The sequence below is a fragment of the Berghia stephanieae genome, chromosome 3 (genome assembly GCF_034508935.2).
Source record: "Berghia stephanieae isolate SIO BIC M18660-M18661 chromosome 3, UCSD_Bste_1.3, whole genome shotgun sequence".
NCBI lineage: Eukaryota > Metazoa > Mollusca > Gastropoda > Nudibranchia > Aeolidiidae > Berghia > Berghia stephanieae.
The window spans coordinates 70,741,198-70,754,415 of record NC_088362.1 but is presented as its reverse complement, the minus strand read 5'-3'; the positions used below and the strand labels follow the sequence as shown (position 1 = coordinate 70,754,415).

General features: G+C 34.3%; 1 protein-coding gene across 2 annotated transcripts in view; it reads right to left on the bottom strand.

Moving 5' to 3' along the window:
• Positions 1 to 13,218, bottom strand: part of LOC144968356 (uncharacterized) — a 36,522-nt gene that overhangs the window by 15,519 nt on the left and 7,785 nt on the right. Inside the window, exon 1 of one of the 2 annotated variants that reach the window (XM_078906632.1) lies at positions 808 to 1,642. The exons of the other annotated variant lie outside the window; for it this stretch is intronic. Within the exon in view, the coding sequence (XP_078762758.1) occupies positions 808 to 822 (15 nt within the window). The 5' untranslated portion in view covers positions 823 to 1,642. Of the gene's footprint in view, positions 1 to 807; positions 1,643 to 13,218 lie in introns of those variants that run through there. 2 annotated transcript variants of the gene reach the window in all.

Below are 13,218 nucleotides of genomic sequence, written 5' to 3'. Positions count from 1 at the left end.
TCGTTCCCATAATCTAGCAAAACTCTTTTGTACAACACTGTATGAAGAAAACAAATATCAACCTACACAAATGAATAAATAAACAAAATAGAAGACATACAAAGCAGGACGATTAAATGTGACCCGTCGCTTCAAACTGGTATTATGTCATGATATATCAAACATTAATCTGTTTAATAGAAGGAACGAAATTAACGTCCTTCGGCTCTTTGCTTTTATTTTTTAAGCCAGCCATTTTTATGAGTAATTCTCACTAAATTGTGTTAATCAGACTATAAACGTGTAAGGTTACACAACGTTTTTATGTGTTGGTATGTTATATTCGGCATGCGAATGTTGTGATTGTTTAACTAAACGCATAGCATCAATACAACATAGTGAGAACTACTCATAAAAATGGCTGGCTAAAAACAATAACAAAGAGCTGAGTTGATGACGTCAATTTCGTTTCTATAGATAGTATGCAGATGACGTCACTCAGGCCTTTGTTATTGTTTTTGCCATCCGCGTCTGTGAGTTGTTCTCACTAAACTGTATTAACCAGACTATAAACGTTCATGGTTACACAGAGTTTGTGTGTTGGTGCGTTATACTTCCGGATGGCAATGTTGTGAACTCCTTGGCCAAGCGCATTCTATCTATACAGGTATTAAATAAACAATCAAAAATCTTTTTTTTTCTTTATTAATTCTCATCATTCAAACTGTGAATTGTTTTTGTTTCTTTTTTAATTGACATCCGGTTCATCTTAATTTAATACCAGATTGACTTTGTGGGTCACAAATGCAATCTAAAATACAAACTTACGTGCTGTCGCTCCATAGAGAAATCAACCTTCGACGAAATATTTTTTGTTAACGGAGCTCAAACGCTATCTGATTTTTATATATATATTTTTAACGTATTCAATGTTGGAGCACAAAGCGCAAAAACCATTCCATATATAAACATTAAAGAGGTGAAAGTTTTGCAATATTCATTATAATGAGATAATAGCATAATTCAGCATTATCTATTCTTCACATGGAGGGATGGGAATAAGTCAAGTAAGTCAAGAGCTTGTGGGGGAGATGTACTGTTGAATCCCCATGTTCCATGAGGAATGTAAAATGGTGAATGATGAAGAAGACAAAGTACAGAATACGGTGGAGATGTACTGTTGAAACCCTATGTTCCACCGGGAATGTAAAAGATTAAATGATGAATGCATGATGAAGAAGAAGACAAAGTATAGAATACGGTGGAGATGTACTGTTGAATCCCCATGTTCCATGAGGAATGTAAAATATTATATGATGAATGATGAAGGAGACAAAGTACAGAATACGGTGGAGATTTACTGTTGAAACCCTATGTTCCACCGGGAATGTAAAAGATTAAATGATGAATGATGAAGAAGAAGACAAAGTATAGAATACGGTGGAGATGTACTGTTGAAGCCCTATGTTCCATGAGGAATGTAAAATATTAAATGATGAATGATGAAGAAGACAAAGTACAGAATACGGTGGAGATGTACTGTTGAATCCCCATGTTCCATGAGGAATGTAAAAGATTAAATGATGAATGATGAAGAAGACAAAGTACAGAATACGCTGGAGATGTACAGTTGAAGCCCCGTGTTCTAATGTAAAATATTAAATTAAATGATGAATGATGACGTCGAGAGCTTGATAAAATAATTCTCCTGCAAAATAAAACACAAATATGGCCTATCGGCTTATCTGATATGGTATCGATATAAACTAGATGTAGAAAATTGGGCGTAAATCGACGTGTACCTCTTTGCAGGTCTGATAACCCAAATTGTTATCAAAATACTGTCAAACCAACGCAAAATATTGTCCAGTACAACAATGTTACCCCAAGCCCATCATTGCGTTCAGTATCAGACCTGCTAATATGTGCACGTCGGTGTAAAGTCAAAATGATCAGAATTGACAAAATTAAGGGGGGGGGGTTGGTTTGGTTGTATTTTTAAACTTTAATTTTATTTATTTATTTATTTATTTATTTATTTATTTATTTATTTATTTATTTATTCATTTATTTATTTATTTATTAACCTATTTATCTGTTTATTTATTGATTGATTATTTTTTTAATTTGGGGAAGTTTAGAAAACCAAAACTCTTTGTCTCCAATTTTTGAAAAATTGTTTTAATTCAAAATTGACATGTTAAGGTTAAGATTTAATTCTAAGCATCAGATTCACCCCGACATTACACCGATTTTAGAAGACTGGACACAAATGTCAGCTAATGGTTTTAAAAATCCTATTAATCTTTTTTCTTGTTTAGTTAAGAGTTTTAGTATGCGGCCTTATAAACACATTGAAGTTATTTAAAAGGCAGATCCATGAATATAACAAGTGCTGTTTAAAACAGAATTTTCACAGCAAATGAAGTCACAGTGGATACAAAAAAAAACACAAGACAAACATTATTGTATTAGAGTAATATAATATACGGAGGTGAAGACGAATGTGTTGACAGATTAAACTAGATAATGGAGTGAAGTTAAAGCTGTTGTTATTGTTGCTGCTGTTATTGCCATGGCGATAAAGCGACATCAGATGAATATGAATAAATGCTTACCGACAGGCGTCTTTTTATCGATGTCTAGTAAGAAGATTCCTGTGATCTTTCCCGCCCAGATCAGATTGGAAGTGAGGTGTAATATAAACAACCGAGAAGACGAGATTTTATCAATACACAAGAAAGGCAAATTGTGGCGATAAGTGATCACAATGTGACATCTGGGGACTCATTGAAGACAAAAGTGGTCAAATCCAAGTGCGTTCCTTTTCCATCGACCAATGAAATGGCAGCAATGGTCCCCTGGAGACCAATCAGTGATAAGGATGTGACAGTGGGCGTGGCGCTCATCGATTACAGTTGCCTCCGCCTCTGTGACGACATCGGAAGAGGTTGATTTATCGATTAGTCTTGTCTGGCACATTGGAATTCTGGGACGGACGGACACCAACGACAAATCGACTTTGGGAATGATTATAATAATATGTCGGTTGATTTCTCCTATTCCCCTTCAAATCCCCCCCCCCCCTTTCCCCCCGCACAACGCCCTTTTTCTTCATGGTAACGGCGGTATCAAGATGAGGCAACGGCTTGGAAAATAGTTTCCTGTGATAAGTTGTTTGACTCAATCAAATAATTTGGGTACGAATTTTTAAAATCATTTTTTTTAACGATTTAGTTGAGCAAATTACATTTCGTTTTAGACACAAAATGTACGAAATTATGTCTCTATTTTTGACCACCACAATTATCCAACTTCATTTTATTCCTTGTCTAGATATCGATGTCTTTAAAGAGAACTTCGCCCGCTTAATAAAATTTTCCCAATGTTAATCAAGTGATTATAACTCCAACATTTCAAAACCTCAAAATTACAAGGCTATATTAGAACTATAAATAGATTGATATTCAGGATTACCTTACATTGTTGTTGTTTGTTTTATTTGCTTGTTTTTGCTTTGTTTTTTGCTGGGTTTTTTTTTAATTTGTTTTTATTGTTTGTTTGTTTTTTTGTTGTTGCTGTGTTGTTGTTGTTGTTGTTGTTGTTGTTGTTGTTGTTGTTGCTGTTGTTGTTGTTGTTCTTGTTGTTGTTGTTGTTCGTTGTTGTTGTTGTTGTTGTTTCTTGTTTTATTTTTTTTTTTGGGGGGTGCTTTGTATGATTGTTTTGTTTGTTTATATGTTGTTTGTTTTTGTTGGGGGAGGAGGGTTGGTTATGTTTTGGTTTGTTTTTTGTTTCTTTATTTTGTGGGGTCTTTAGTAGTAGTAGTAGTAGTAGTAGTAGTAGTAGTAGTAGTAGTAGTAGTAGTAGTAGTAGTTGTAGTAGTAGTAGTAGTAGTAGTAGTAGTAGTAGTAGTAGTAGTATAGTAGTAGTAGTAGTAGTTAGTAGTAGATAGTAGTAGTAGTAGTAATAGTAGTAGTAGTAGATAGTAGTAGTAGTAGTAGTAGTAGTAGTAGTAGTATAGTAGTAGTAGATAGTAGTAGTAGTAGTAGTAGTAGTATCAGTAGTATGTAATTAAAGAATGTGTACAGAGTGTAGTGTGTTAAATCATATATTCAATAAATAAAAAAGAAATGTTGTAAAGACGTTTTTTTAAAATAATGACGATTAATAAATTAAAAAACAACTATAAACATAATAAAGACGTATTTAAAAATCAAAATGACATAAAGAACTTTAAGACACAATTAATAAAATAAATAAAAGGCAAACATAATAATATCAATTTAAAAACTTTATGCTTATATTCTATTATCAATCAAATGATAACATAAATCCGAACCAAGTTAATATAATTTTATGTCTGATATTCTATTTCTCGTATTATACTAAAATCGAAGCGATAGTACATGAATAATATATGGACCTATAGTTGTGGTATACTGACTAATACTCCGCTGCTTGGTATCAACATGTAGATTCGGCTGGTTTCGCTAGTTTTTTTTTTTTTTTTTTTTTTTTTTTTTTTTTTTTTTTTTTTTTTTTTTGTTTTGTTTTTTGTGTGGGGGGGGGGGGGGGTGGTATTAATTTTTGTTATTTGGTTGGGCTTTTTGTTTTGTTTTGTTTTGTTTTTTGTTGTTGCTTGTTTTTAGTTTTTTGTTGTTTTTTTTCATGGGATTTGTTTGTTTGGTTATTTTTGCTTGTTTGTTTGCCGCATTAAAAAAATTGTTTGTTTTGTTTGTTTTTGTTTTTTGTTGTTTTGTTTTTTTTTTGGTCATTTTTTTTGTTATGTTTTGTTGTTTTGTTTTGAGTTGTTTTGTTTGGGGGCGGGGAGGTCTAATTATCCATTTACTTTTATTTTGATGGTTATCTAAAATGTCCAGCTCTTTCAATGACTCTTATATCCAGATTTTTAAAAAGATAAAAATACAATTATGAATTTGAATCATCAAAATACGTAATATGTACCACGGTTTATTCGTAAACCATACCGAGAATGGATACCAAATGTGGATTATGCTATCTTCATCATTATAACTCTCTACGCCAGAAAGATAGTAATGATGAAGGAGAAGAGCTATTTACTCTCACGGGAAGTGGCGAGAAGAAAATTTAGTAGCCTCCCCTGATGGAGAGAAACCGGAAGGAGGAAACTGGCTTCCGGAGTGATAATGTACTAATTGGCATCCATCATGGACGTCTAGAAAATTCGATGGGAGGAGGGAGGACGAAACAAACTGCACAATGATTATTTCTTTAACCACAGCCATCTTCGATATCATTATCACTATTATTATTTAATGGCTTTATGATTTCTATGCTCCCGGCTGAGAAAGTCGGAGAACTTTTTATATTAATATTGTCATGAGTTCAAGCCGATGTGTACTTAATTGTGTTTTGTATACGTATGTGAGATCGGGATGAGGGAGAGGCAGTGAGTGAAAAGGATATAATATATATACATATATATATATATATATATATATATATATATATATAATGAGAGAGAGAGAGAGAGAGAGAGAGAGAGAGAGAGAGAGAGAGAAGGAGCGAGAGACAGAGAGAGAGAGAGAGAAAGAGAGAGAAAGAGAGAGGTATGTGTTGGGTGCAAGGCATATTATTGAGAGAAGGTAAACATGCGCAACATAAAATGTGTATATTATATCGCTTGGAATGAAAATTTAAAAGTACACAGTCGAAGTAAAAGCGTAGGATCGACATTCTCTAAGCCAAAAGAAGGATTAAATTGTTTTTGATCATTAAGCTTGTTGACAATCCTGGCATTCAGCGAAAATAAACCAATTTTCCTCAAAATACGTGATCTTGAAGTGAAACACCAAACTGAACACCAGAACGGTAAAAAGGCCTCCCTAATTTAGTCTAATGTAGCCGATACACCCGCACATTGTCAAAACACTTTTTTTCACATTTTTGATCAGAGACGTTTAACTTGATATATAGATCGATTTTGGGATACACCCACTTTGATAAAAAGTTTCATTAAAGAAGTTTCAGACATGAGACTTTTCAAAAAGTTGGGAGTCACTTAAATCGATTGATATTCAACATAAAAGTTTCCAAGCAAAATATGTTTTGTCATTGTACGGCAGTAATGTAGCCAATACTTCACTCAATTCAATTGAATGACTAAGGATATTGACGTAATCAGAGCCTCGCTTTGGAATTCTCCTCGAGACGCGACCTCCGGTGGATGAAAGCTCATTACACCAATCAGCGTCACGAAAACCAGTCACGTGGGACCATCTCAGCCAATCAAAGCCTAAAACTAGTCTCGGTGGGGAGTAGGGAATAAAGTATTGGAGGACAATGAGTAGAAAATGAGAGGTGGAAGAATCGAATTTATATTTGGTCTGATAAAATTGATGTTATAAAAATACCTAAATTGTGGAATGACAGTTTTGGTGTTGATTTATGACAGTCTTCGTGCGCAAAATACATTAGCCAAAGCTATCAGCGCCACTTTGAATTGTCAAGTTATTAAATCAATAGATGTTGCTATGTACTGTATAAATTCAATTTAACTACATAACTAAAACATAATGTGAGCAAGATTAAGTTTAGAAGAAATAATAGGCAAGACACTCTTGAGAGAAAGAAAAAAACATGTAAAATATAATGATAAAATTTCTTTTATTTATTCTCATGGGGAAAAGTGTCTTTAGGGTCTATTTTAAAGAAGTTTGGAATAAAAGCAGTTGAAGATGTGTAGGTGCGGAATGATGGATGGATGGATAGGTGGATGGATAGATGGATGGATGGAAGGATGCATGGATGAATGGATGGATGGATAAAATCTATGCATATATGAATTAAAATAGATAGATAGATAGATAGATAGATAGATAGATAGATAGATAGATAGATAGATAGATAGATAGATAGATAGATGGATAGATAGATAGATAGATAGATAGATAGATAGATAGATAGATAGATAGATAGATAGATAGATAGATAGATAGATAGATAGATAGATAGATAGATAGATAGATAGATAGATCAGAAATCATTAACATTTTTCCAAAATGGCGTCGATGTAAAAGCCAGGGAGGACGGACTTCCGGAGACAGTGACGTTTGTGCCTCAATGTGATGCAAATTAAATAAGGGCCCGTAATTACGGCCCAGATTGCGCTGCTCTTCCCTTGATCATGTGATCAATTGGGAGTTTGCCGCTAATAAAGCCGGAAGTAGTGATGAGAATTCAAATCATGCGCAGTTTAAATGAGAAGCCTGGGAATTTTGTCCCCCGCGGTGGGAAGGGAATATTAACCCTTTGACGGCAATATTCAATTCATTTCAAATAATGATTTGTAATGTTATCTACATATCCAAAACTTGAACCTAAAATTTTTTCTTACAAAAAGTGGAGTAACAGAGATGCAACTCGAGACTATATGAAGCCCTATGGCATCGCTGTTGCTGACTTTGAGAAAACCTAATGATACAATAACAAGTTAGAGTGAAACAGACCCCTGCATGTAAAGGATTAAAAGGAGACAGCGAAGTTCGTCAGCAGAAATCATCAACCTTTATTGTTTTGGGCCAGAGTAAATTGGACCTCATTATGATGGCAATCTTTTCAAGATTTTGCCACCCGCAAGATTCAAAATGGACGCCGGTTGTTGTCGCAGTCCTCAAGACGGCCCGAGAACTACTTGAGATGAAAGCAAGGATTTGTGTGTGAAAAGGACGGGAGCAAATAATATTGGATTGAATAAAATGGTTCTTTTTCTTCCTCACAAATGAAAGAGATTAAGGGCTTAATTTGTAATTTTGTGAAAATTTAAGACAAGATCTAGACAGATTTTGTAACGTTTGTGATAAAGAAAGCACGCATGTTTGAAGAGTGTTCTGACTTCGGCAACAAAAAACGGGAGACGGGAGTGAATCAAATTGAATTAGAAAGCAACGTTGTATTTTGTTTTAAAGAGAGAGAGGGGGCGGGGAGAGAGAGACCTCGATAACTCAGTTGTTAGAGCGCGTGCCTCACACGCAAAGGATCACGTTTCGATACTTGATTGTTACTTGTTCCTCCGCCCATCCAGGAGTGAGTGGAGGTATGGGTCTAATAATTTTGGTGAATAATCCATTGAGATAAATTTGAATCCTGGACAAAGGATCGCAAATATGTGTGACTTGATTGTTAACACCACAGAAAACAGCATGAATCCCAGCTCTATGAGAGCAATAGATCTAAAGGACTATTTTCTAACTATATAAATGATATATATATTATATATATATATATATATATATATATATATTATATATATATATAATAATATGTTCACTACATTATGAGCTAGAGTAGGCCAAATTAGATGACCTAAGCGACCCTTGTTCGATCCTAATTGTGAACAAAAACATCAATGAAACTAGCTATGTACAGGAGAAACAGGCGCAGAAAGCAGAAAGATGAATAAAATGTTTAAATGAGAGGTAATCCGGAATTTCTTTATATTCTCGCATTAGAAATGATTTAACCTTCATTTTCTTCTATAAAGATTTTGAAAAAAAGTAGTCCTTCAGAGCCACGGGCCCATAGAGCCGGAGTTTATCCCGGTTTCTATAGCGTGAAATGGGCAATGGCAATTACTTGCTACCCTACGGATAGGACGCTGGTCTATCGCAAAATACTCTCCGCCAGATCTAACAGATCGAGCTACCCAATCACTGCTTGGTCGACAGGGGGGAGGGGGGGGGGCGGGGGGGGGGGGGGGGGGAGTCAGTATAAATCTCGACTGCACAATAAAGATTTTCAGGTTAACCCAAATTTCCTATAATATGTGATTGAACCGGCCAGTCTGGTATTTTGTTTTATGATCAACTGAAGAAAGTCGAAATTAAAGTTAAAATGAACAGTGAGAAAATTCTTGAAGTTTGCAAAGTTTTGTGTGTGTGTGCATGTGTGTGTGTGTATGTGTGTGTGTGTGTGTGTGTGTGTGTGTGGTTTGGTTTTTTGGTTTGTTTTTTTTGGGGGGGATTTTTTTGTTGTTTTTTTTTTGGGTGGGGGGGGGGGGGTTAGTTTTGTTTTGTAATTTGTTTGTTTTGTTTTAGTTTTGTGTTTTGTTTTTGTTTGTTTTGTTTTGTTTTTTGTGTGTGTGTGTTTTTGTTTGTGTGTGTGTGTTTTTGTTTTGTTTTTGCTTGTTTCTATTGTTTCTGTATTGTTTTTGTTTTGATTTTTTTTTCTTTTGTTGTTGGCTAATTGTTGTTCGAATTGTTGTATTGGGGGGGGGGGGTTGGGTTGGGTTGTCTTTTTTCGTTGTCTTATTTTTACTTTATGTTTTCTTTGTTTTGTTTTGTTTTGTTATTTTTGTTGGGTATTTTGTTTTTGTTTTTTTTTGGGGGGGGGGGGGCTGTTATGTTATTTTTGTTGGGGTTTTTTTCTGTTATGTAATGGACAATTTTTGGCGCTGGTTTGAAAGTATTTCGATCACAAAAATGAGCCCAAAATAATTCCAATCTGGGTTATTAGATCTGCAAATACGTCGACCTGACACAATATCGGTGATCCAGCGGTACGATGTCTCATCTGATAACAAAATCAATCGACGTGGAGAGTGATCAGCAACCAAATGAGTGACAAAACTTGATGCTATTTGAAGCCACATCGCTGCTCTTTTTGACAAAACTTAAATATATGATGCCCGGGCTTTGTGCCCTTGAATCATACATTGTCGGGTTGTTGTTTTTTTTTTTTTTTTTTTTTTTTTGGGGGGGGGGGGTTTGTTTTGTTTTCTTTTAAATAATTTTATGAGCAATATTCAGCACATTTTGCTCATTTTTCCCACTGCGCTGTACTGTGACAACCGCTTGTGTTAGCTCCAGTCTTTTCCTAGAGATGGGGAAATGAATTTTCAATGTATCTTTATTTCATCTCATTACTTCAAGCAATTCTGATACCGTTGGATTCCATTTTCGACCAAATACAATGTAAGTAAAATGAGATAGCGTGAATGAAGTTACTAGCACCGCGATCCCAATCAGTTTAACGCGTGTGTCCTTTGCGTGCGAGCCGCCTATCCGGACTTGCTCATGACCCCTTGATGGCGGGGCAAAGAAGAAAATGGAAGGCTAAGGGGGATGAAAGGGGAGACAAATTGCCGCCATTACTCGCCTGATTTTCTGGTAATTCCCGTAAATTCTGGATAATTTTCATAATGACAGAGGGCTGGACATCCCTGAGGAGTGAACGGAAAATCCCGATACGCTCAGGGAGAAAGGACGCCTTATTATCTTATTTTCCCGCCAATACAGCTATTTGTCCACCGTTAGGGGGCGCACGTACTTCCGTTCAAGATGGTGGAATGGCTTTTTACGTCGGAAATGATATCAGGGGATTGGAGTTTAGCAGGATGCTTTCATCGTGGTTGGTTTTTATGAGTGGATATCATCGAATTATCTCTTTCATACAACACGATTCTGCAACAGACAGCTTCATTGTGAGAATAACAGCCAAAATCTGCTTGAATGTATTTATTCTATTTTGTATCATTTTATATTTAGTTATTCGTTTATAATCGACATTCTTACTTATTTAAAAGTAGCACAATATGAGATACACTTTTCGCTTGATTTTGGCTTGAGTAAGGTTTAGTGGAATGTTTGATTGACGACTTTGTATATTTGTGGCAAATCGTCTTAAATGGTATTATATCGGGATGAACCTGATGCCAAAGATTGAAATTTGAGCCAAATGTATATGATTTTGATTCAAAATATATGCATTCAATGAGGAAAATGATTATTGTCATTTAATTATTTTTTTTTAAAGCAAGCCTGAAATGTCCTTATTCTGGTCATTTGACTATAAATTCACCTCACTCCTTGAATTAATTCCGACATGATACCGGATTCACGCGATGAGTCGCGTTTAATTATTTAAAAGGCAACATGGCAGTAGGTGAGATTTTAAGTCAGAGTTTACAAGTAGGCATGATGATACGTTATCATGATGATCTACCCTGCTTTTATTTTGTTTTTGTTTTTGTTTTGCTTTTGTTTTGTTTTTGTTTGTTTTTTGTTTTTTGTTTTTGGTTTTTTTTTGGGGGGGGGGGGCGGGTTGTTTTTGGGTTTTTTTGTTTACTACTACTACTACTACTACTACTACTACTACTACTACTACTACTACTACTACTACTACTACTACTACTACTACTACTACTCACTGAAAAAAAAGCTTGTCATGTTAAATTAGAATTGTGTATCTCATTTTAATCATATAACTTTAAGATTGACAATATGTGTAGCCCACCGCATCAGAGCGGTCTATGTCGGATAGGATTAGATGTTGAAAATTGAATTTATATTCATAATGATAAAAATGGGGTTTATTTATGTTTTGTTGAGGACAATAGCTATATATATGACAAATTAAAATTCAATACTTGTAGTCAATTTTAGCTTGAAATCGATTTTAAGCGCCTGGTATATTCATCCAACATAACAATTTGATGCAATTCGTCACTTTATTTTTTAAATGGCTTCAAATGGTAACAATTTTGTAATGAGTATATGGCTAAGGTTATGTCTGTGAACGGCTTTGTAAAGTGTTAAGAGACATGAAGGAAGTAATGTGAATGGTTTTGTAAAGTATAGACTTGAAGGAATTTCTGTGTATGGTTTTGTAAAGTGTTCATAGACTTGAAGGCGAGCGTGTGAATTGGTTTTGCAAAGTTTGTATAGGCTCAAAGGCAGTTATGTGAATGGGTTTGCAAACTGTATATTGATTTGAAAGCAGTTATGTGAGTGGTTATGCAAAGGGTATATAGACTTAAAAGCAGTTATATGAATTTATCTTGTAAAGTGTATTATATACACGTGAAGGCTGGTATGTGAATGGTTTTGTAAATTGTATATATACTTGAAGGTAGTTATGTGAATGGTTTTGCAAAATGTATAATATAGACTTGAAGGCAGTTATGTGAATGGTTTTGCAAAATGTATAATATAGACTTGAAGGCAGTTATGTGAATGGTTTTGCAAAATGTATAATATAGACGAAGGTAGTTATGTGAATGGTTTTGCAAAATGTATAATATAGACTTGAAGGCAGTTATGTGAATGGTTTTGCAAAATGTATAATATAGACGTGAAGGCAGTTCTGTGAATGGTTTTGTAAATTGAATATATACTTGAAGGTAGTTATGTGAATGGTTTTGCAAAATGTATAATATAGACTTGAAGGCAGTTATGTGAATGGTTTTGCAAAATGTATAATATAGACGAAGGTAGTTATGTAAGGTTTGAAAATGTATATATACTTGAAGGCAGTTATGTGAATGGGTTTTGTAGCAGTTAATTGTAATTATATATACTTGAAGGCAGTTATGTGAATGGTTTTGCAAATGTATAATATAGACTTGAAGGCAGTTATGTGAATGGTTGTATTGCAAAAATTTGATATAATATAGACTTGAGGCAGTTATGTGAATGGTTTTGCAAATGAAATATACTTGAAGGCAGTTATGTGAATGGTTTTGTAAATTGAATATATACTTGAAGGTAGTTATGTGAATGGTTTTGCAAAATGTATAATATAGACTTGAAGGCAGTTATGTGAATGGTTTTGCAAAATGTATAATATAGACTTGAAGGCAGTTATGTGAATGGTTTTGTAAATTGTATATATACTTGAAGGCAGTTATGTGAATGGTTTTGCAAAATGTATAATATAGACTTGAAGGCAGTTATGTGAATGGTTTTGCAAAATGTATAATATAGACTTGAAGGCAGTTATGTGAATGGTTTTGTAAATTGTATATATACTTGAAGGCAGTTATGTGAATGGTTTTGCAAAATGTATAATATAGACTTGAAGGCAGTTATGTGAAGGGTTTTGCAAAATGTATAATATTAAAATAGACTTGAAGGCAGTTATGTGAATGGTTTTGCAAATGTATATTATAAACTTGAAAACAGTTATGCGGATGATTTGCAAATATACATTATAGACTTGAAGGCAGTTATATGGATGGTTTTGCAAAATGTATAATAAAACTGAAGGACAAATTAAGGGCCATCTTATGGTAATGATATACGTATAACTACGCAGTAATAGTTTTTTTTTAAAACCAAAATGTGTTGTATTTTTCCCGGTATACCTATGCAAGATTTGCTGTTTATCAAATTTGCAAATGGATATCATATTAACTATTTTTTAAGCGGCGGGTTGGAAGTGGATAAGAATTATAGTATAGTCTTGAATAGAACTAGATGG